This window comes from Branchiostoma lanceolatum, chromosome 7 (assembly GCF_035083965.1).
Source record: "Branchiostoma lanceolatum isolate klBraLanc5 chromosome 7, klBraLanc5.hap2, whole genome shotgun sequence".
NCBI lineage: Eukaryota > Metazoa > Chordata > Leptocardii > Amphioxiformes > Branchiostomatidae > Branchiostoma > Branchiostoma lanceolatum.
In genome coordinates this window covers 23,183,285-23,209,003 of record NC_089728.1, presented here as the reverse complement: position 1 = coordinate 23,209,003, position 25,719 = coordinate 23,183,285, and the positions used below count along the sequence as shown (strand labels likewise).

At 41.5% G+C, this 25,719-nt stretch overlaps 3 protein-coding genes across 4 annotated transcripts; 2 read left to right on the top strand and 1 right to left on the bottom strand.

The window, feature by feature from the left end:
* The first annotated feature begins 449 nt into the window (after positions 1-449).
* On the top strand, positions 450-6,007 carry LOC136438208 (15-hydroxyprostaglandin dehydrogenase [NAD(+)]-like). The gene is made up of 7 exons (XM_066432962.1): positions 450-697; positions 1,695-1,818; positions 2,113-2,219; positions 3,058-3,154; positions 3,716-3,792; positions 3,965-4,125; positions 5,081-6,007. Exons 1-7 carry the CDS (start codon positions 605-607, stop codon positions 5,241-5,243), a joined length of 822 nt encoding a protein of 273 aa, XP_066289059.1. The 5' UTR covers positions 450-604; the 3' UTR covers positions 5,244-6,007.
* Positions 5,369-10,591, bottom strand: LOC136438209 (RNA guanine-N7 methyltransferase activating subunit-like). Of its 2 annotated transcripts, none has more exons than XM_066432964.1 (4): positions 10,390-10,591; positions 9,942-10,104; positions 8,287-8,394; positions 5,369-6,661 (listed from the first exon to the last, which is right to left on the bottom strand). In XM_066432964.1, exons 2-4 carry the CDS (start codon positions 9,989-9,991, stop codon positions 6,343-6,345), a joined length of 477 nt encoding a protein of 158 aa, XP_066289061.1. In that variant the 5' UTR covers positions 9,992-10,104; positions 10,390-10,591; the 3' UTR covers positions 5,369-6,342. The 2 variants fall into 2 exon arrangements, with proteins under 2 accessions (XP_066289061.1, XP_066289060.1); XM_066432963.1 differs by having other exon boundaries at positions 10,447-10,591.
* A 3,638-nt stretch (positions 10,592-14,229) lies between these two features.
* Positions 14,230-22,771, top strand: LOC136438207 (coactosin-like protein). Its single transcript, XM_066432961.1, has 4 exons — positions 14,230-14,417; positions 14,974-15,056; positions 21,588-21,745; positions 22,126-22,771. The coding sequence occupies exons 1-4, from the start codon at positions 14,338-14,340 to the stop codon at positions 22,237-22,239; spliced, it is 435 nt and encodes a 144-aa protein (XP_066289058.1). The 5' UTR covers positions 14,230-14,337; the 3' UTR covers positions 22,240-22,771.
* The last annotated feature ends 2,948 nt before the right edge of the window (positions 22,772-25,719 follow it).

The following is a 25,719-nucleotide window of genomic DNA, read 5'->3' as shown; positions in this document are numbered from 1 at the left end:
TTGAATTTGCATGATGACCTATAGGCAGAATCAGTGCTGAAGTGCCGCCTGGCAGGTTGACATAGAACGACAGGCACAGGCCCTGATGACACGATCAGCACCAAGGTCAGCACCGACCGTCAACCTTGAAGCGCCACCTGGCGGGGAGATAAGAACAGTCACGGTTTTTTCGTTGTTTTTGCTGTTTTTGTTTTTACAATGGCCCATCTCACCATGTCTCAGAAAGGGGCGTGCTTCTCCAAACATCATAGCCCGGACTCCGGACAATTCAATGTTTCAAGACCTTTCAAGTGGGAAGGAATTCCTTATTACTGACCAGTGACTTGTACTGACCGACAGACTCAGTAAACATCTTGTGTGAACACGTTATTTGATAATGAAGAATGGGCGATACTTGGTATTATAACGAAAGATGCTGTCGGAGATCCCCCCGCACTGGTTCAATGGAATAGCCCAAACTGAAGACGAGTCAGAGGTCACAGGGTACAAAAGTCACTGAGCTGTGCCATGCTCAAAGTACATGTTTTAACTTCTCTTTACAAGCCAGAGAGACAGTATCTGCACATTTCTGGACATTCCGAGCTGGCTAGCGGTCTTTTCTAAGATGAAGCTAAGTGGAAAAGTAGCTGTTGTAACGGGCGCGGCGCAGGGGCTCGGCAGAGGGTTCACAGAGGCCATGCTTCAGCAGGGAGCGAAGGTGCCTTAATAGTCTTTATATACGGAGCTAAGTATCTTTGGAAAATAGTCACGTCACTATCAAGGGAGTGATTTTCTGCCAAAAATATATTTTCCGTTTGTTTGCTGAAACTTGCAGTGACGGTTGTAAAAGATAGGGAACGTTAAGTTTTAAAGTCGGGTGGCCGGTTGGTGAAAAACTGATAACGTTACTTTATACAGGTAGTTTGGTAATTCATAATCAGTGATTCTGTGCAGAGAGTTTTGCAGTATGAATTGTTTTATCAGGTTGCACTGTTGGATATCAAAATGCTATGAATTGTTTTATCAGGTTGCACTGCTGGATATCAAAATGCTATGAATTGTTTTATCAGGTTGCACTGTTGGATATCAAAGTGCTATGAATTGTTTTTTCAGGTTGCACTGTTGGATATCAAAGTGCTATGAATTGTTTTATCAGGTTACACTGTTGGATATCAAAGTGCTATGAATTGTTTTATCAGGTTGCACTGTTGGATATCAAAGTGCTATGAATTGTTTTATCAGGTTGCACTGTTGGATATCAAAGTGCTATGAATTGTTTTATCAGGTTGCACTGTTGAATATCAAAGTGGTATGAATTGTTTTATCAGGTTGCACTGTTGAATATCAAAGTGCTATGAATTGTTTTATCAGGTTGCACTGTTGGATATCAAAGTGCTATGAATTGTTTTATCAGGTTGCACTGTTGAATATCAAAGTGGTATGAATTGTTTTATCAGGTTGCACTGTTGGATATCAAAATGCTATGAATTGTTTTATCAGGTTGCACTGTTGGATATCAAAGTGCTATGAATTGTTTTATCAGGTTGCACTGTTGGATATCAAAGTGCTATGAATTGTTTTATCAGGTTGCACTGTTGGATATCAAAGTGCTATGAATTGTTTTATCAGGTTGCACTGTTGGATATCAAAGTGCTATGAATTGTTTTATCAGGTTGCACTGTTGGATATCAAAGTGCTATGAATTGTTTTATCAGGTTGCACTGTTGGATATCAAAGTGCTGGATGGAAGGAAGACGACAAAGGAGCTGGCCTCGCAGCATGGACAGGACAAGGTGCTGTTTCTGCCCTGTGATGTCACTGACAAGGGGCAGATGGAAAGTAGGTCAAATGTCAAATTTGTGAATTCTGGAGTCTGAATTTCGTTTTCACTCAATTGAGATGAAGTATGATTCAATAAAATGTGGCTTCGCTGCAGCTCTCGGATCAGGATAGCCCCAGAGTGCCCAGAAAGGGGCCTGGCAGTGGCCAGTTGAAGGCCTTTGATAAGCATAAGCAGGCTACTATATAAATGCAATGATACGGTGATTAGCAATGCAATAAAATATTACATGTATGTGGAGACCACAAAATACGTGAATTTGGTTGACCTGAGAACTGGTGCATTTACCGCAGGTGCATTCCAGCAGGTGCTCCGCCATTTTGGCCAGCTGGATGTGGTTGTGAACAATGCGGGAGTGAGTGAACATGACAACTGGGAGATGGTTCTAGATGTCAACCTGGTAAGACGGGCCTGAAATATTGCAGTGTTTATTTCGAGACAGTGTCACATGAGGGCACTGTAAGGGAGTGAAGTTTGGAAAGTTGGGTTTGGTCAGTGCAAAGTCTTTTAAGCTTGGCTGACAAGGGAAAATGGGGGCTTTCTAAGGCTTCTTAAGGGTAAAAGTTTGGACAAATTACTACTGAAGACTTGGCCACCTTTTCCCTGACATGGTCAGCAGTGGTCAATCTGAATTTTCCACTAGTACTTAGGGGAAGAATCTTTATTGAAAAAAAAACTTAACACACAATTGCATATAGTTTATACATGTACAATCTGTTTCCTACATAACAAAACTCCCAAATGACCTATGCCATTAAATCTGGCTTAAACATTGATGTGGTTATGAGCTGATGATTGGCAAGATGCATAATGACCACTCTGGGGTAAAATCAAAGGGTTTGTATTTCATACGCAGTAATACACCTCATGGCATAACACACCAGGTTTGTACTGGGTACAAGCTGCTTAGCCCGACAGATTTATATGATCTACTCACACCCGGCAGTACCCCTACTCTTCCCGTAAGTGTGATGGGTCCGCACATACAGGACATCCATATAATGCCCTTTACTGAGGAATGTCCCTAACTGAAGCTAGGTACTCATTCACACCTGGGTTGAGTGAGGAAATTGGTTTAAAGTGCCTTTCCCAAGGGCACGACATCAGGACCTGTCAGGGATCCCAACTCAGTACCTCCAGGTGATCTGAGTCAACAACCCTAACCACAATGCAAGGCCACCGTACCACTGTGCTGTTTGAAAAAATCACAATGAACTTTTCTTGTGTCCCAACAACAGAGATCCGTTATACATGGTACCTTACTCGGACTGGACCACATGAGCAGGGAGAAGGGGGGTGCAGGGGGGCTCATCATCAACATTGCTTCCATGGCTGGTAAGGCTCAATATTCATTTACCAGACTCAAACAGACTGATACAAGTCATCCCTAAAATGAACTTGAAAGAAAAGCTTTATAGCTCACCAAATGGATTCTGTGTAAGTTTGTGTGCTGTTGGAGTATTAGTATTTTATTTTATTGCATTATAATAAAAACACGTAAGCTGTAAATTGCAAACAAATACCGGAAAACAGATACTAATGTCATAGAATGTCTAAGTAAGTCGATTCCAAAGTCAAATAAGAAGATAAAAATGAAATTTATTTTTTGGTAATGCATACACTGTGTGTTTTGCCATTTCTTTAACCTTCCTGATTACTGATTTTGTATTGAAGGTACCTTTTTGGGGGGCCGAACCTTTTTTTTTTTTCATTTGCACCCTTGCATCAGTTTTGGGGTTTCCAGTGGATGTAACATGACCATATACATTGTACCTTACTCGGTATATCATCATGGTCATATCAACACATTACAGCATAGATGATTGACATTGTCATTGATAATTGCGACTCTGATATTCTGACATAAGATTGTCCTTTCTCTGTTGGATGAATCAGGGCTGCTTCCCATGTTCCATGGCCCCGTGTACGCTGCAACTAAGCACGGTGTGGTGGGGCTGTCCAGGAGTTATGGGGTGAGCAATGAGTACAATCTACTTTTCCATTCAATATGTATATATGGCTGTATGATGATTCAAGATAGACACAAAATGTCAATTTGCCTACCACTACTGGTGGTTAGGATTAATCAGAAGTGCCATATCAGTGCCTGCTGATTTCATGCAGTCCTGTCCTGTCCTTTTGCAGACTCCCTTCCACTTTGCCCTTACCGGGGTGCGGGTGTGTGCCATGTGTCCCACGATGGCAGACACACCCATCCAACCCCCCAGGGTGGCCTCTACACCTGAAGAACAACTGAAGGCTGATGCACACTGGGCGTACGTGGACAATCAGGGAGGGCTGCTGCAGTAAGTGTGGGGAGGGGGGGGGCCGTCCAAACACATCGTGTGTTAAATTAATTATAAAGCAGCTTCTGTGAGTGTGACAACATTTTTGAAATGATATTGCTAGTTATGCAAGTTCAAGTGACAGTGACTAACAGTAACAATTGTTGACTGAAAAAGGAATCACGATGCCCTTTGTCCTAATATATATATGTATGTATGTATGCATGCATGCATGCATGCACACATGTATGTATGTATGTATGTATGTATGCATGCATGCATGCATGCATGCACGCATGTATGTATGTATGTATGCATGTATGTATATATATATATATATTGTATATACTCCATATAGTCAGTCAGTCTATACAGACTATGACACAATACTGTGCAAACAAAATTTCAACAAAAAAGTGAGTTCTAAGTACATGTAATATCATTTAGTCTTGTTCCAAAATTGTGGGAGGTAAAGATTAGGAAATGTACCCACCGTAATTGCCTATCAAGTTTTCTTGTCTAGTTTTCACATAATTTGCTTCCCAATAATCACTGCAAATAAGTTGATATAAATGGAAAAAAGAATGTTGCACACTCAAACTTTAAGTATGACATTGTGTGCCTACATATGTATAAGCGTACATGTATGTTTTACATACACTAGACACTTTTTGATGACATTTTGATGACACTTAGTAATCTCCAACCAGATGTAGAAAGGCAAAATCATATTGTTTCTAAAGCTCTAGGAGCTTGGTAGGTAATGGTAGCCCCATAGTCTTTTTGAGGCTGTGGGGCAGTGGGTTGTTATCCACTGTGTCTAGGGCACCGTATCCCTCTACTGCCTTTTACCTCCCCAACTGAAGTCAGGTGTCCATTTTTACACCCGGGTGGAATGAGGGAAGTGCCTTACCCAAAGAACAGTCAATATTATTAATTTTATCATTAAAGCGTCCTTGCCTTCCTACTCATGCAGAGTTTCTGAAGTGGTTGACGGCTTCCTTCAGCTGGTGGCAGACGACAGTAAGAACGGAGCTGTGATGAGGATAACCAAACAGAAGGGAGTGGACTATCAGCCGTATGGGGGAGGGGGGCAGGGGGTACCCTATGCCTCACGCAACACAAGGAGCAAGTTATAATGTTAGTCAGAGACAAACAATGTTACCAAAAGTTTTTCTAATTGTATAAATCATGCAAATGACATGCCAAAGATTGTAATCTACATGTACATATAATACTTGTACATATGATACAAAAATAAATGTTATATTTCACTTCTTGTTTATTGTTAGTCCATGCTGTGGATACATGTAGTTGGTTGACTTCAAAACAGGTCCAGACTGAAGTCAAAGAAGTAATTTCTCATAATGTATAATTTCTGTTATGCATCTGTCATGTTTTTACTTTTCATAATCATTGGTTATACGCCTACTGCATATCAATATGTTCAAGACACCTTTAACGAATGGTTTAACCTAAGGAAAATCAACAACACAACAGCAACAACAACTTGGCATCATGAGGTCGGCAATGGGTGTAAGGTATCCACACACATGGATGTATTTTTGAAACCACTTAAAAGTTAATTTACTCCATACAGTACTACTGACTGACGAATGACAAGTACCATTAAATGAAAGAAATTAGTCTTGGGTTGAGGTTTAGTTTGAGGTTTAACAGACTTTAGATGATCAATAGATATCAATAAATATACCAATGAGTAGTAATTTGCCTAATTACAGGGTGAGAAGAATAGCATGCTTGGTACATCATCATTTTGGGCAAGTTAGCATATATTAACACAAATATGGTAGTACTTTAGGTCACCTTTGATGGCAAGCTATCAAGTATCATGTTTATCTTAAATGTTCTTGCATTAACTAAAATAAAGTTTAATACTGTATTACAAAGTTCTTTATTCACAACCCATACAGTCATTACATGAGCTGACATTTCGATGACTGTCACCGTCCTAAGGGCAATATTAATAAATGACTGGTTCTATTTTGCACTGAAGAGACAGCTGTCACTTGTACTGCAGTGTTACAACTGCGGTCCCAAACATTGTCACATTGACATGGACATTATCAAGCGACAATGCTAGAAGACAAGATCAGACACATGTGGACAGTAAGGTGAATTTGTACAAATCCTATAGACCAGTTACTAGTAAAGGCCTCCCCTTTCCCAAAGATGAAGGCAGGTTTTTACTACTACATGTACATGTGTACAGGTGAGTCAGTGGTATGGTCTGTCTCGGCCTTGGTGTCTATCATATCCTCCCTGGTAATGCCCATGCCCTCCAGAGTTACGACCATAGTAACCCTCTCTGCGGTCCCTACTGCGGTCCCTACTGCCTCCACTCCATCCTTCATTCCTGCCCCCTTCTCTCCATCCTTCATTCCTGCCCCCTTCTCTCCATCCTTCATTCCTGTCCCCTTCTCTCCATCCTTCATTCCTGCCCCCTTCTCTCCATCCTTCATTCCTGCCCCCTTCTCTCCATCCTTCATTCCTGCCCCCTTCTCTCCATCCTTCATTCCTGCCTCCCATCTGGGATCTGGAACATAAAACACAGTAGTTGGAAACAACACATGTACACTCCTATGATATCAATTAGCCTGTTCTGTCAAAAGCTTCTTAGGTTGGTGACTTGTTTGAAACTGAACTTCATTCCCCACAAACAATTTTTCTCGACTGCTAGGTTTCTGCGATTTGTCAACTGCGGTCCTTACGACATAATAACTGCTTTGCCCTATGGTGGCGTGGCAGCAAGAATGCCAAGCTGTGCCATGGGGTAACTCATTTGGCCTTGGTGAAAGAAAGGATCTGACATGTTGGCAGCTGATCAAAGTTTGGTTGAGTGGAAAGACCTTTACTTGCAGCAAGTGACAGGGTTTGATTGGCCCACAGTAGTCACATGACAGTACATAGTGTCCTGTGTCACATGATTTATTTTGTCATGAAGACAAAACTCCTAAAGAAGACAAGTGTGGAGTCATCTACCAGTTCGAGGGATTACCAACATCGGTCCTTGTCAGGAATCCGATATTTGGAGAAACTGAATGTTTGGTAAAAATGATTTTTAGAACACAGACGACTCAACTCTGTGTCATCAGAGATTTCACAAAATGTTCATATTGAGATTCTGGGTAACAGAGTCTCATTGTAGGGTGTTAACATATTCTGGACACTGAATCTGACTACTTTGTGAGAGGAGTAAAGGGGGCCATCTACATCAGAGCCCACAGACCTTCTCTCAACTGGGATGGTGGCGATACCGACTTTGACTCAGTTAACATCACACCTGCATAAGAAGCACATGTCCACAGCACTTGGGTCAGATAGCTGATGAAGACCGAGTGATTTAGTCGGAAATTCCAGTGAGTCAATTCTTTGAGTTGGAGAACAGTTTATATCTCATTATGTAATCTACCAATTCAAATGAACTTTCATGCTAATGATTTATTTTTATTACACTTAAGCTTCAACAGCAGTTCTCTTTTTTTTTACAAATGCTGGGTTCAAAATATCCACTGGCACTTTTAAGTTTACAGAAAATTATATTGACCAAGACCACTTTGATGAAAGAGATGTCCAAACTTACATCCCCCAGTACGTTGTCACATGAAAATTGCTACATGATTTCTATGTGTGTCGGCTGGCACTGTTTTGCTAGTAGGTTTTAATCATCATGCATCACTGTAACAATGGAGGAGAGTGCAACTCATGGAAAAACACAAGCTCTACATTTTTACTACAGGTAAAGGTAAAGCAGTCATCCTTAATCGAGGTGATGCATATTGCTTTTTCAAGTAGTTAGTACGGCTTGTGGACTTGGCCAAGCACCCTACTCTTCTCAGTAAGTCTTCAGTTCTTTTACATGCAGAGGTTTCATACTTGAGGCTAATGCCTGAAGCTGAGGATCCCTCATACACAGGCCATACACGGCTTTATGTCACCATCCAAAATGATGAATTAAATCCCTTACGACATGCCCAAACTGGTCCACCCTACGATCAAACTCAACAGATCCAGGGAATTTGATCCATATGGCGAAGCGACGCGGTTGTGTTACATCTTGCACCACGGGGAAATGACTTTTTAACTAGATTACATAGAGAGAAAATCTGGGTACTTAAAATGCTGATACTTTGAACAAATTGAAGCAGATAATTTTTTCACCTGTCGTGAAAGTTCCTCCTTGAGCGAGACGACCAGGAGTCCACTATAGGTGGTGCTTGTGCTGGTGTCTGTAGGTACGTCCTGAAACCTGGGTCTTCCTCTGTAAACCTACATGTACAGGACACATCAATCACCTTTAAACACAAAACAAGGGATGGCAAACTTCACCCCCCTCAGTCTCAGTCTATAGCAACAATCATCGGTCACTTTGTCTGCCTTACCCATACTGCTTTGTGATCACATTAACATATCTGCAAATTAATATGTCTGCAAATTAATTACCCAAAGACTATTATGGGCTCACAGCGCTCGAGATAGAGCTGTGCACCTAATTTTGAACTGTGGGCACACTGGTGCTCTTAGATATTTTTGTAGGACATAGGGCTAAGGTACTATTGTATACTAGCATACAGAAAATTCTTGAAATATGAGTATCAGAAAAAGCAATATAACCTTTGTCGTAACGTTATTTATTTGATCTATTACAGATTGAAGTTCTTAGAGGCAGTAGAGTTGAACTTTGTAATTACATTTTCCTGACATTCTAATAGTTATATTTTAAGTTGTGCACCCAAAATTCTTTCCGTGCACCTAAATTGTTATTCCCAAGGGGTTTACGGATTCGATGGGGTGGTCTACAGGGGTGGGCTAGTGGGGTGGGCTACCTCAGCATCTACCCTTTCTGGACCTCAAGGCTGTGCATGGGGGTTTAGCATTGAATGGAATTTCCTTGAGGAAAAGATGGGTCACTCTGTGGGAGGGCCGGAAAGAATGCTTTATTTTGCTGAAGGATCATAAATGCTTTGGGGATGCTACAGTGGGGGGTGGAGGTGGGCAATGAGCATACTGCATACATTTACATCCTGCAGGAGTTTGTTATCCCCAGTTTAAGATTTTAAAACATGGAGGACTATGTTCCCTGTTCCTTTATATACTGCTCAGGCCAACAGGACAGTAGCATTGTGGCTACAAGAAAGAAATGAGCAACAAAAGCAACACTATACATTGTACAAACACACACACTTACAACATTCCAACCCACGCTCATGCACACTGACACACATAACCACAAATACATTGTACATTGTATACAAGAACATGCATTCAGGTACATTCTAGTCTAAATGTGAGACATATGTTTTGCATTTTGTCAAACAAAGGCTCTCTCATACCCTAGCTGTCCTATCCAACTTCCAGTTTATTTCCCCTTGAACCTCTTCCCTAAAATCCTAATTGTATACTGAGTACTAAGAAGTTTGTTTATGATAAATGGCTTTTCTACCAGTCTTGGTGCACCTACCCCCCCCCCCCCCCCACCTGCCATATGATCAGCTGTTACCTTCCCTCTAGCCCACCCACAGCTTGACCCAGATCCTCTTGAAGGAAATTCCATAAGAGGCCAAACCCCCATGCACAGCCTTGAGGTCCAGAAAGGGTAGTGCTGAGGTAGCCCACCCCACTAGCCCACCCCTGTAGACCACCCCATCGAATCCGCAAACCCATTCCCAAGAATGAATTTTAAGTCCTGGCACACACAACAACACATACACACAAAAACACACATACATAGGCTCACACAGACACACACACACACTGACACACGTGCAGACACACGTACTAGTAGGCACAGACACACAGACAAAATAGCTCTTCACCTTTTCTGAAACATTGTCTCATACAAGGCCAACTCTGATTGGTCAGCCATTGCTGTCTATGCAGTCTTGCCGGTACAGGGGTAAAAATGCTGATGTTCTGCTCAGGACCAACTGTGATGCGTTTGTCGGAGTGATGTTCTGTGTGAAATACCTGGTGGCCACCCTGTATGATCATAGTAGATTATCGTTCAGTTAGCGATGCATGGAAATCACACTACCAAGAACAATACTAGTAACTTCAACCACACAGGTTCTATAACATATTCAAAATGTCTTTCTTTAACTTGTTAGTTTTCACAGTTTTCACAGTACATTGATATTGTACATCATGTAAATTGTAATCTATTGTAAGACAACGTTTTTTGGAATAATTTGGCTCTTCGAATAATTTTTGCGATCCAAGATGACACACGCTGCAACCCCCTCCCACCCTAAAACAACTTCCTACTTGTGTTTACATGGAGAACGCCAGCTGTGGTGCAAGTGTAACGATGTCGTGTCTGACCTGTGTAGCAGAACGGCACGGCTGTAACCTGGCGGATAAACCGTAACTTTCCTGCGGCAGATCTAGATCGCGATCGATATCGAGTCGGCCGGATCGGAAGTGGGACTTCGCGTTGTGTGTGGGTGAATCTGTCTAGAACATAGCGGTCGATTCACAACCAGGCGATTCGTAGTAAAAAAAGAAACAAATGCTATTTAAAAAGCTGGCCTTGGCTCACAACTTACTACTACAATAACTTCATAATAAAAGCTATCAATGTAATTATGTACATAAAAGTCATAAAAAGCAATAAAACATACAAATCTTACCCTACAGAAAACGGCCACCCTGCGGAGTGCGCCCCAGACAGGGCTGTCCGCTGCGGTCTGATGCACTCCAGCCACACTCCAGCTCACTGCGACTTGCACTGCAAGATTTTATGTTCATGTTGCATATCACATATTCCAGATGTCTCAGATAGTATCTATCATATATATTTTCTTTCAGACTAAAGGCAGTAAAGTAAAGGCAATGTTGATTTGATTACTAGTAACACAGTAGTCATTACTAGTAACATAGTAGTTATATGGATAACATCCTCTCGGGACCCCAAAGCAGCTGCGAATAGCAAATAAATAAATAAAAGTTGTGCAAAAAAAGTTGCTTCAATATAAAATTTATGTGCTTAGGATGGATGAACCAAACTAAACACAAAGAGTATGGCACACCAGCAGGTGTAGTTAATTCACTTCTGCCCTTTCCAAACGTCTTGACTTTGTAATTGACTTTAGCATTCTACAACGTTAGTATCCGTTTAACAAAATATTTTTTTGCAATGTAAAGCATGTATTTCCTTTTTATTGCCGCTTTTTGTGATTTACAGTATGGGCGAAAACATATTTTTAAAACTTTGCTAAATGTGCAAGCCACGAACCCGGTGTGCGTTCATGTTGCAAACCTGATCATACTACCAACCATGAACCTACGTTGTTATGCAATTTCGTTTTTCTTAAAAAAATTACGCGACAACGTCGGACGTGTGACTGTATCGGCTGGAAATTATGGTCCCGACCAGGCCATGTTAACACATTGAAGGATATATCTTTCACAGCTAAAATTCTCGGCTGTTTTTAATTAGAATTCCTCCGGCACATATTAAAACTCAGAATCAGAATATTTGTCACGTTATGTCCGACTCGACATTTTACAGCGAATCATAAAGGTTAGATCCTCGGTAGCTGTCAAGTTTACAAGAAATACCCGCGATAAGGGATAAATCTGCCACACGATTAGCAGTAAAAACGTCATAGAACTCGCACTACGAACGCCACCGTGTAGGCGAAAGTCGCTCAAAAAAGTGCCCTAGGTAGACATGGAATTTTAAACCTACCCAGATTTCAAACCAACAGGATTTTCACATGGGATATAGACGAAGGTTAAACTGACGCGATAGCTCAATTGATAGCGAATTGAGTACAGAGTCGAGGGCGAAATGCAGATGCCCCCAATCTGAAAATTGCCTTTACTGTGCTGCAATTTTGCCAATTTCACTATGTACCAAATTTAATCAATCAATATCAATATGAACTTTATTAGCAAAATTGCAGACGTACACATCCTGAATTACTATGCCAATTTACATCACCAGTTTAAAGTTAAAAGACTCCTATCCTGAAGTTGATCTACTGGTACATGTATCTTAAAAACAATATTCAAACGGCAGCTATGGTAAAATGCACGGTACAACGACAACGAAGATACAACCAAGGAGGTTTAATCAAGATTAAACCTCCTTGATACAACGAAGGAATACTGCCATACAGTAAAGTTCGTGCCTCGCCGGCATTCACGTCAACGTTTTCACATTCGGTTCAACATTTAGAGCGCACTATTTTTTTTTTGCCAAAACGCTATGTCCTCGCTCTTACCTTCGATGTATGCTGTTTGGTTCAATGCATGCTGTTTGGTTCAACACTGTGTCGCACACCAGAAGACCTTATATGGCAATACGTTCCCAAATTCTTGTATAGCCGTTGCCTTATATGGCAAGGGAGCACGAAAAGGCAGGCAGGCTAGATTTGCATGACACACAGGAGGGCGACCGCATGTAACTGCTACAACTGTTCGGAAATATCATTGCATTGTGGTTTCGGACTTTGATATCCTGAAAAATGACCATATTACATCTATACCACAAGATTGCAGAAGAAAAGAAAATGATTTCATCAAGAAAACGACCAAAAATCGACATAAATGATACGATGTACAAAGGTTATAGCATTACGTACAGAGAGTTACAAACTAAAGCTTAGCTCATCTGGTAACGCGTAGCACTTCGTACCCAGACAATCCGGGTTCGCGTCCGTGCACGGATTTTTTTTTCTTTTTAGATATTGAATATCAAATATAAATATTGATATTATATTAATCTATCAATATCATATTTATGAATATCATTTGTTTTCATTAATAAATAAAGAAATATTTTATATTTCTTATTTTTAAATATTCATTTAATATATACAAGGCCTTTGTCTTATGAACAGGACTTCATAGATTCCAAACCCGGCATTCGAATTTTTCTGTTCATTGTAATGGAAAATACCGTGCAGCGGCTCCTATGCGCGGTAAGATGATTCTTGCAAAACACTCGCCACTAAACTTCTATCCCCGATGTAAACAGAGGCTCTTGATGTTGTTTGCAAAACAGCGATCCTTTGTCAGTAGCAAATGCTCCATTGTTCAGTATCGACTTCATTCAGACAACACGGACGTGGAAAGTGACGCCGCTCGGCACAAAAATATGGGAATTATCATGAATTTTAGCAAAATTATCCAGGAAAATAAGGAAGAAATGTTGTAAATGCGGAAACCAGAATAATGAATGAATGAATGAAAGACCTTTATTGTACATTTATGCTTAAACAAGCTAAGTACAGGTCATGGTGATAAGCAAAGGACTACATACAGTGGTGATAATATAACGTAATATAATGAGATATCTTACTGTGTCTAATAGGACTAATCTATACTTGTCTACTATTTACAGGTTCGACTTCTTCTCGCTTCATAAGGCAATTGTAGATGTATGTAGATATGGAACTCGTAATACATGGTTTGTTCAGTTTCATTATGAATAGGAATTTTTCAGTGCTGTTTATATATTTAAAACTAGGGAACTTATCTTGTATATAAGTATAAAGGATATTTCTCTCATCGTTATATAATGTACATTCCACAACAAAATGGTTTTCGTCCTCTAATATAATAGGGATGAGGTAGCTGTTGATTTGTTTGACATTTGGTAGTCATTTTAGATAGAACCTTAGCTGTTATGAACTTCTATTTCACTTAATTACCATAGTGCTGATGATTCAATGGTGCTTTTTCAAATTTTATGTTTTATTGCGTGCCATGTACATAATTACATTGATAGCTTTTATAATGAGCCTATTGTACATTTTAGAAATAAATACAAGTTGTAGGCCAAGACCAGCTTTTTCAAAAGCACTTAACTTAGTGACGTAACTTCAAAATTGCTTTCCCCAATCTGCCTTTCTCTATTAAAACAGTACTCCTTTCCCCAGATGACAATTTTTCTTATAGACTCAACAGCCCTTGAGTGACTTTCTCTGGCAGATTTTACTTCAAGTAAAGGGAAAAGACAGTTCACACTCATAATTAAACGTAGACAAAACGCCAGCTTTTTTGAAAAGCTCTTGTTACCGTTACGTCACGTGCTGCTACCTTGAGTCGCTAAAATCCAGTGTACATGTCACACCCCTAAGAAAAAATGGGCGCTCCCTGTGACATCATCCTACCGGTGAGAGAAAACCAAATATAGACTTGCCGATCAGCAAACCACACACCATTGTTCAACACGTCAGCTGCAAAGAAGGTTTCCCCGCCAACATGCCGGCCACGGTGATGGACAAGGACTCCATGAGGGAAGCTTACCAAGATGTTCGTGACGATTCGAGCAATACTATATGGTATGTTTTGGGTATTTTCCATAATGCCGCGACATGACGCCTACTCGAACAGGTTAAGTTACTTGTGTGTACTTTGACACCTGTTACTACACCTGTATGGCATTGGGCTGAGCATGTGACCGTTTAAAGAAGGCAGCTAGGAGTTCTTGTCCAGCGCCAAATGATGACGTCACAGAGTCATTTTTTGTTGCACAAAATTTTCCAATTGACCCCTGTTGGCAGTGTTGCCGGCGCTGTCTCTGGGCACACCCAAATCTGTAAATTATTGCATATATGCATCTAATGTTGCTGAGCGGCTGGGGGTGGTTCTGTTTATACAAGGCGTCCATATCAGTACATGATTCATTGTTTGACCCCGGCCGCAGGCCTCGTCACCGGTACTCACGATAAATGGAAATCGGACGTTACTCACAATGACATTTAGCTGTTGGTTCAAGGCTCAAATTTCCGTAACCAATTATGGTCAAGTTGACAGACTGCTACGTTTGTGTCGGGTGACTCAGACATACTAGGTTGGGAGTTGATTTCCTGACCAAACTTTCCTTTGCAACTGTAGGGCCACGTTCGGATACCAGGAGAACAACCTGGTGCACCTGAGCTCAGGATCGGAGTTTGAAGAGTTTAGGGAACAATTCAACGGTAAGAACATGTTCATCACGGCAGGACAAATGAGGGGAGTTAAAAAGCCTCCATCTTCAATAGAAACTTTATTAAAGCACCAGCACTTTAAACAGAGTGTGAGATAGTCTCCACATACATGTCTTTAATCACCCTGCGCAATGTGTCCGTATAGAAACATTTCTATTGATCAGATTTCAACACGGCATATTCCGAAATCATACAAAGATTACATGTATTTGGAATTAGTCAACAGAGATAAGTGCTTGTCCATATTTATTACGCATGGATGTTTAAGAAAAAACGAAACATGATATTCGTCCACCGCACTCGACGAGGACCATGACTTCAAAACATACATGTCTACCAAATAAGTATAATACCTTTGCGATGAAGTATATACTTTTGGTGCCATTTGTGGTTGATTGGATGTGTTTCTGGACATTTGAATTGATATTTGAGTATGATATTTGGCAAAACAAAGCTTTTCGATGATAGACTATGAAAGAGTACTAGTGACTCAAAAAGGGATCGTCATCATTTTATTATGTAGATAGCTTAAGTGATAATTGACATAATAAGACGCTTATACAAATGTAGCCTAAGAGGTGATTATTGACATAATTTGTATGATTGATAAGAAAATATGAATACAATGCGTTCCATGGTTGTTCAAACAGGTCATATTCATGACTGAGAAAGAGAGGAACATCGATAGATATAGAGTATGTAAATGAAGATCTAATTTGCACAATCATCCTCTTACGACCTTTGGTCCTGCCATGTAAGTGAAATATCTCGATTTGTTTCACACACAAGAGTGCGGAACAATCAGTGCACAAGGATCTAATTTCTTTGTTTGGATAATATTTTGTGTGTTTTTGTCTTGAAAATGGCCATATCATATCTATGCCACAAAAATGCACAAGAAGAAACTGATTTTGTCAGGAAAACGACCAAAAATCGACAAAAATAATGAAAGTTTATTGCAAATTCCTGCCCGTAGACTAATTGCAAGTACATGTGCAGTAGAATCCGCTTAACTGCACACCCCATTTGCCAGCGTATTCGGTGCAATTATCCGGCTGGTGCAATTATGCGAAATTGCCCAGCAGGACCGGTAGTACACTGTATCATACAGGAAGTGAATAGTTTATAAACCTCGGTGTGCTCTATGAACTTGTTAGTCCGCATTTAGATGTTAGAAAGCTTTCGTTATACAGGTTACAGTGCGGTAACACCGTAGATTCCACCTCTTGTTAGGGCCACGTTTATGCATGAAACGGTAAATTTCAAATTCTCAGGAGAAACATCTCAGGACACTGTGAGTGAAATCAGTAAGCGCCAGAGAGGCCCCTGTAATGTTTGGACAGATTAGACTGTGTACATCATGGTAGTGAATTACTGTACAATGGACTGTACTACGTATCCAGTGGGTAGATATGACTTAAATTCGTGACAGACCATTCTCCTCATAGTAGAGCCGAACCCACATATACATCCTTCGGGTGGATGTAGGAAGTTTGTAGGACGCGGATTCAACTCTGCCATTAAAGAATGTGACAGATGATCACGTCAGCACCGCACCGTCAAAAGCGACTGCTATGTCCGTCCACGCGTCTGTAGCCCTTGCCTAGTCGCTGTGCGGTTTCCCTTAGAAATGAGAACTGCGACTAGATGTACGTTAAATCACCAGTCTTTCAGTATCGCAGCAGTATGTGAATATAGCACTGCCGCGAACCTAAAACCACCAATAACACCCCATGTCATTCTTAACGCGAAATCAAATCCCCGCGAACTTAATGCATTCACAGTAATTAGACAGTGTACAGGTAGAGACCAATTTTTATTGAGTACAGCATGCTGTCTGCCAAAATGCAATACTGACTTTTGCTAGGCGGGTGTCTCCTTATGCTGACGACGGGCACCGTGACCCGCCCAGGACCTCCCATACGATCGCTATCAACGTGATTGTCAATGGATACCACCTTCTTTTGTTAGTCAAAACAATTTTAGACATATTGGCGGTATTGTGCCTCTACATAGGCACTTATCGGCTCATTTGTACCGCGTTTGCCGATTTTAGCGCACCTTTTTAGTTAACATGTTTTGATAAAATTTGGTGAATGGGAACTGGTTTGGGATTTTGGGATTTGGTGCAGTTAAATGGAATGTGCGTTTATCCGAGGTGCAATTAAGTGGCACATGTACATGTAACACGGAGTGGACGGACAGATAATGATAAACAATATAACATATGACTACTTTAACTACTGCCACTAAGTTCTAACTTGGAGACTGCCTGTATCTAAAAGTTTTGATCAGATCCGTTCTGAACTGTGACTGGGAGGCTTCCTGTCATGTGTTGGTTTCATGGCGGAGAATATATGTACGGCACAGGCGCTGCTTTAGTGTTTGATGGGTGACTTTTGGCCAACAAAACCAACACCGTCGTCATAACAACGTTACCAACTACAGACTCGGGGCTTTCGTGACCGGTGAGGGGGAAGACGACGCCAGGGGGAACTATGGGACTTAAGCCGATCAGATTGAAGCACTAAGGTGGATCCAACAGAATATCGGACAGAGCGCCGGGTCTGATTCGGTTGCAGTTCTCCTGACATCCGATAGGGCCGCAGAGCATCATGCTGGGCGTGCCGTTCTCCATCACTCACAAGACTCAGTTTGAGGCAATTCTTCTCGGGAATGACGTTGCCAAGTTCGCGAACTGTTCTGCCGGGGATATGAAGTGCCTTCGTTCCAAGCCAGCTAATGAAATCCTTGATGCCCAAGAAGAAGAAGTCAGTACTTTCATAGCTAACCCGTTTCGGCTCCTAGAAATATTTCTTCAGTGGGGCCCTACAGTAGACGGTAATACATGTATTTTGGCTTGACAAACTGCAGATAGTTTTGCAAAAGAGCAGTTGCAAAGGAAACCGTTCATTATTACCCCGCATTGGCACTGTGGAGGAAGAAGCTGTCCTGTACCTTTATCTTCCGATTACTAAGCCCATGTCTAAACTTGCAATTGAGTTAGACGGGCTGCTTTGGCCTTTCTCAATGGAAAAGGGCCGGCAGCTCTTTATGAATATAACCCGCGACAAACATCAAACTATCGTCCGTTTTTGCGAAACCCGAAGTGATGCCGAAGGCACGAGGTTTCGGGGTTAACAGCGAGCCCCGTAGGGGCGAGCGACGGGAGAAACGTCCCCGCTAATGAGTGAGCGACGGGAGAAACCGCCGTCTGGAGCATGTGAGCGAAAACATGTACATTGGCTGAAAACGTGGAGAAATTAGGATGGTAAATGGTGGGCTCTTTAAACAGCTCATTTCTTTCGTGGTCGTAGAATGGGTAACTTGACATAAAATGTTTTTCGTCCTCCACCTTGTTTGACATGCAGTATTTACAAGTTCTTTCACACACAGGTAAACTCTTGTACCGCCCTTTCTCAGTTTCAAGGGGATGGGCACTAATTCTAATAAATGACAGCTCTCCAATAGAAATCTCGCAACAACGATTTTATAAAAATATACTTGGGGTTTTCAGAAACTGTAGTAATTTAGCCTCTAGAACAGAACTTGGTAGATTCCCTCTTGCCTTCGATTCCATTTGGAGAGAGGGACTCCGTTACAAATTGTTAGATTCGGGAGTAGGCGGCAATTTCTATAAGTTAATAAAACGTATGTACTCCAAATCCCAGACATGCGACAAAACATCGTCCGGTTTAATGCCATCATTTGCAACTGCGAAGGGTGTTAGACAAGGCTGCAACCTCAGTCCTACATTGTTTAACCTTTTCATAAACGACCTTGTACATGTACTTGATAATACCGAATGCTCACCGCCCTCTCTACATAACTATCGTGCCTCCTGTACGCAGATGATTTTATTTTTTCCGAGTCTGACAAAGGGCTGCAAATTGCCCTAGATAAATCAAAAGACTTTTGTACAAAATGGAAACTTCAAGTTAATTAAAAGAAAACGAAAGCTATTATCTTCAATAAGTCTGGCAAGTTATTCCCCGAACAAACTTTCTCGTATGGCCAAAACACAGTGGACATAGTCCACTCCTACTGCTACTTGGGCCTGAATATCACCTCATCAGGCAGCTTCTCCCTTGCAAAGAAACAGCTTTCACTCAAAGCACGTAAAGCTATGTACAGTCTGAAACCCCTCATTCGTTCATCTGTTTCTCCAAAGTGTTTACTAAGAATATTTGATTCTTGTATCAAGCCAATTATTTTATATGGATGTGAAATTTGGGGCATCGAGTCCATAAATGACAGCTCTCCAATCGAAATCTCACAACACCGCTTCTGTAAAGATATACTCGGGGTTTTCAGAAATTGCAGTAATTTAGCATCTAGAGCAGAACTGGGCCGATTTCCTTTAGACTTAGATATATCTGTCCGTTTGATCCATTATTGGCCACGCTTGTTACAGATGGACTCCGATAGACACCCATTACAAGTTGATGCCCTTTTGTTTTAACATAACTCCCTAACAAATAGCCGTAAAAGAACCCTATTACAACGTGTGAAAGAAATATTAGATTGTAGCGGAATAACAGTTCTATTCTTGCATTTCATAAGGTGACATCAAGTCAGTATGTACTATGATAAGGTTCAGAATTACCGATATGTACACCCAAACTATCTGTCATAATTTGAGTATGGATATAGGCAAGCTAAGGTTTTATAAGGCATGTAAAACATCATATTCCATGGAAAAATATCAGACCAAGATGATTTTAATATACGCTCAGCAATTAGCAAAATTAGAATTAGTGCCCATCCCCTTGAAATAGAGAGAGGGTGGTACAAAAAGTTACCTGTGTGCGAAAGAACTTGTAAATACTGCATATCAAACACGGTGGACGACGAAACACAATTCATGTCAAGTTGCCCCTTCTACGATCAAGAAAGAAAGGCGCTGTTTAAAGAGGCCACCAAATTCCATCCAAATTTCACAATGTTTACAGACAAAAAGAATACTACTCCCCTGTTAACATCACAAAACCCACACATTACAGAAAAAGTGGGATTATTCGTCTTCCACTGTCTCGGAAAAAGAAGTCAAACCCAAATAAGATAGAATTTAGTGTTTAGTCACATGCTATATTGTTACCAATTGTCTGTCCGTCCTTCCATGTTACATGTACTTGCAATTAGCCTACGGGCAAGAACTTGCAATAAACCTTTTCGCCGAGAAGATTATGTTTTCGGTTACACCAGCTATGGGGTGGGTCTGTATGTATGTCGAGAAACCTTTAATGGATCTTCATGATTTTTGGTAGGTGTATAGTGGTTGTACAAAGGAAGGTCAAGTTTAAAAAACCATTCACTTGGCGTCATCCAACAGTACTGCAGCGGACTTTGCATGTTTGTTTGTTTGTTTGTATGTAGGCACAAAAGTGACGGAAATGTTGATGGATCTTCGTGATTTTTGGTAAGTGAGAAGCGGTTGGGGGGACGGAGGTCAAGTTCGAAAAAGTTTACCTGGCGTTTTCCTACCGTACCGCAGCGAACTGTGTATGTATGTGTGTTTGTATTTGGACAAGATAAATCGAGAAGCTGTTGTTGGTTGTGCAGGATATTTAGTAGATGGGTAGGGGTCTTAAGAGGAAGGTCAAGTTCGATAATTGGCCTCCTAGCGGGTACCTAAGGTACTGCAGCTGAGCTTCCAAAAAATGAGGTAAAATTTTCTGGAGGCGCCAGGTTCATGATTTTTCAATAGTGGATAGGTCTTGGGGCAGGTAGCAAGTGGTGTAACTTTGGGCCTCTTGGCGGCTTGTTTTGAACTGCAGTGGGCCTTTATGTATGAAACTTTGGATGAGGATAACTCATGCAGGGGTTGGTGTATTTCCATCGTTTTTGGTATGTAGGTACCTTTTGTGATGATTAACATAATGAAATGTATGGTATGCAAATTAGCACTTCATTTACATAATGAAAGAGAAAAATGTATAATTCCATTGAATGGTGTTAATCGACCTCAGGGACACTTGGAGGATTGCCTGGCCTGTGCCAGCTGTGCGCCCTTCATACGGTAATAACTCAAGAAGGGGTCAACGTATCATTATGATTTTTGGTTTGTTGCTTAAGTTATGATTTGATATAGATAGATGGTGATTATGCATATAGGACCCAATATGCATAATTGATGAGGAAATCCCATAATTCCATAGTGGTAAATGGCGAGAATTTGATACTTGTAGCATCTGTAAGTTTACTAAACTTGAACATCATCAAAGGTAAACTATGTAAATCCCGGCCACATTGCATAATTGAGAAAATGCTAGAATAGCTGCCTTTGCTAACTCAAGATACGACTTTCATACTTTGGACAACTTGTGTTATTTGGGTGGACAAGATCATCGATCGATATTATACATTTGTAAAAGGAAATTAGGATTGTATTATCAATGAAAAGCCTCATCAGTCGTGAAGGTCAATATCATTTGGCGAAGGTATGGGGTCGTGGAACTCTATTATAAGCTTAGATTACTTGGGGAAACAACACACATGCATACTCCATCTCCATTTCTGCAGATGACGGTCGCATTTTCGGTTTCCTCCGTGTGACTGCCGGGGACGAGCTGAGTAAGCGCAGCAAATTCATCCTCATCACGTGGGTGGGAGAAAACGTCAGTCCACTGAAGAGGGCAAAGGCTGGGACAGACAAAGCACTGGTGAAACAAGTCATACAGGTAAGTTATCATTTATTATAGATCAGCATCAGCTGCATTGTAAGTTCCAATATCCAATATATGTTGTTGTATTAACCTCAATAATCTTCCAACGAACTACGAGATATTGATGGTTTGCCGAGAGATAAAGACACGACTTGGGGTTTAGAAGTCCAAAATCTCGTTTTAGGTGGTAATGTACAATGTTATATTCATACACTGTATAGATGTAAACCTGTGGTGCCACAAGCCATCATTTTGTCACAGATACATTGTAGACCCAATAATTATGAAGTGACATGAGTGAGTCAGTGGTTGATTGCATCGCTGCCAATGTTAGCCATTCATACGTGACACCCTTAATGGACTGATAGAAATGACCTGTTTTGCCTGTCTTACAGAGCATTGCTAAAGAGATCATGACCAGTGACCTTGCTGACATCGACCTGGACTTTATCATGGATGAAGTCAAGAAGGCTGGAGGGGCCAACTATGGCACGGGGGTCCGCAATTGACGATTGGTCGCATGTCAACTTCTACAAAACATGTTTTAAACCGTAACATTGACGTTCTCTGTTTCGTCGTTCTCCAAAGACCTCCCAATCACAAAGGCAAATCCTCCAATCACAAAGGCAACACGAATACTACTGGAGCATGAAATATATGTACCTGCAGTATCTTGCAATTATTTGTCCTGTTAATCTTTGTCTGAAGGCAGTAAGAACTTTTGCAAAATCGTCATAGAAGAGACAGAGAATGTACTAATTGCATGGGGGGAATTGATATTAATATAAAGCAATGCAGGTAATATTCTGCTTTGACGAATACATTGTATCTACCCGTACCCATCCAAAAAGCCTCTCTGCCATTGGTGTCAACTGCTGCATACCGGCTGGCTGCAATAAGGGTCAAACCTTGCAAACATGTGTTGCTCCCTGGCAGTAGTACAGCTCTTCTTTCAGACCACATTCACTGAACTGGGCAAAAGAGTCCATAACTGTACTGAACATGATTGTGAGACTCCTTAACATGATTTTGTGCATACTCTGTGATTTTTGTCATTTTATAACCTTCGTCAGGAAGGTTATATTTTAATGCGCGTGTGTCTGTTAGTGAACACAATAAGTCGAGAACGCCTGGATGGATTGTTGTCATATTTGGCTTGTCACTCAACTGTAGGCAGTTTGACTTCAGCAGTGGTATGAGGAAGCTAGCAGCACATAGTGGTGTGGACTTTGGTGGAAGCAGACCGAAGTTGGATTTACACTGCCTTACATTATCAGGAAGAACAATCAGCAGTCGTGTGTCACAGCATGGGGATGTAGGTGTCCTCGTATATAGGTCGCCATCCAAAACATAGCACATTTCAACTTTTCCTCAATAATCAGGTGAAGAAGTACCTGATTTGCATTTCATTATGTTAATCATCACTAATCGTTTCTACCTGCCCAAAACAATTAATATCCACCAAACCCTGCTTGAGTTATCCTCCTCCAACATTTAGATTTAAAAAAGGCCCATTGTAGTACCGTAGGAACCCCTAAGAAGACCCATCTTCGAACTTGACCTTCATTTCCCCGACCCCCAGCAACCTACTAAATTTCATCATGATCCATTTAATCACTCTCGAGTTATATCAACAACAAACAAATTGACAAAAACAAAAGGTCAACTACAGCGCCAAAGGCCGAGTCCCGCGGAAGACCCATCTTCGTCTCCCCAACAGAAACTTACCTACCAAAAATCACCAACATCCGTCCGTGGCATCAAGAGTTATATCGCCAACACCATGACTCCACAAATCCCGACCAAAAATATACCCTTCTGCCTACGGCGAAGGCAATGAGCTTAAATTTGCCGGCTCGTTCTCTTTTAAAATCCACTTTGATATGACCCCAGCGGAGGTCACCATACTGTAGCCGACTCACAGTAGTGGGGCGGTAACAATATTCAGACGCGAATCCAAGCTGACCGACCAAACATCGTAATCCAACTCGTACCGTCTCAAAATTTACGAATTCCTCTACCATTCACCACAGTTTCCACCTGGCTAACGTGCACAGAAGAAACAAAGTTGGGAACGAAAAAAATACATTGCCATGGCGACGGTAGTTGTTGTTTTCATTTTTACTGTACCCTGCTTAGGGGACTGAGATACTGATACTTAGATAGGTGGTGCTGTTCATACGGGATTTCCAACGAAAAGGGCTGATGATTGCCTGTTCTGTTGGACAAATACAGACACACACACACACACACACACACACACACGCATACACACACACACACACACACACACACACACGCACACACAACGACAGCACAACTATATTCTATCATGCATAATCCCACCACCAGAATGAACATCATAGACATCTAAAAACAACACTTGGTGCTCACTGCTTGGGTTCCTACCACAACAATGACCATTCTACTCTGACAGGACTGCTGTTTACATCAATGCCACATTAGCCAAAATCTACAATTATTACAAATCCTAACATCATTCTTCTCCACTTACAAACAGACACAGCACACGCAATGCAACAGAATCCTTTGAAAACTTATGGCTCATGCCCCATAGACATCAGGAAGGTGAAAAGGCACGACGTTACTACATGTATATGTAGTAGCTTAGGAATTCGTGCCAGCAACTTCCTGCTGACTAACATTCCAAACACTCCAGGACCTACATGTAAGATCTAAAAATAGCAGCATGACACACATTCTATCCTCTGCATTCCAGGGGTACCCCTGACCTAGATTCCAATGCAACACCAGAAGGGGCATGGATGACCCACATTTCACCATTCCAGAACCTGAGGTCATGGGGGGGGGGGGGTAACATCCAAACATACAAGACTACCCAAGGGAACCTGGATGACAAAACCAGGTCCCGGGGACAAACATCCAAACATACCAGAGACGTTGTTTTAATTTTTACTGTACCCTGCTTAGGGCACTGATAGGTGGTGCTGTTCATACAGGATGAAGGCTGATGATTACCTGTTCTGCCACACATACAAACACACTCACAGGCCTAGGGCCTCCCTGAAAATCAGTGCCAAGCCACTGAGGGAGCTACCCTAGTAAAAGAATACAGAAATAAATAAATGGATCTGAGTGGTCATGTATACATAAGCCTGACACATCTGGTCCACAGATGTGGTTGCCTGTCTAGGTTTTCTGTCCCCAGGGGGGGCTGCATGGCTTTCTATCCTTTATACTGCTGACTAACATTCCAAACATTCTAATGGCTTATAATGCCTGTGGACAAATGCCTGTGCAATTCCTAGAAGACTTGCAAACTGCACACAATACTATACCATTTGGCTCGCCACTGAGGCGTCACCAAAAACTACGGCCTTTTCACGCAATCCGACTTACTACAGTCCCTGTGGTGTAGTGGTCTGTGCTTCTGTTACTTGCCACATATGGTTAAAATTACTTGGACCAGAAAGCCCGACTTCGTCTCCCGGGTAGGACACCTCTGTACAATAGACGCATTGAGTCATACCAAAGACTTAATAAAAATGGTACATACAGTCTGTACTTCTGAAACAGTATGGAAGTTATATACTGATACGTGGCTGCAAGCTGTTGGACAAGGGACAATGTTGACAATAAATCATTATATAAGTTAAGCACACTCCGCTGCCAGTGGACTAGCCCCCTGCTGCAGTGATTGCACCACAGTGTGGCCCAGGGCTATGGAACGTACAGATGGGCACCGCCCTATACACCTTATGGTGTGGGAGGATTTTAACTTTAACTAACTTCAAACCCAATCTACTATTATGGGTCGCCCATACTGTGTTCTGCGACCTTAACCCGACCTTGGATTTATTTTGTTCATACAATGAAACAGGTTGAATAAGTGTACCAAAGCTTATTGCAAACACCCGAACGGCTGCCGAGATATGGCCAGCTTTGCACTTCAGGGCCTGGCATTCTGTGTTGTGCGACCACAATCACTTGCCTCAACTGTGTATTGC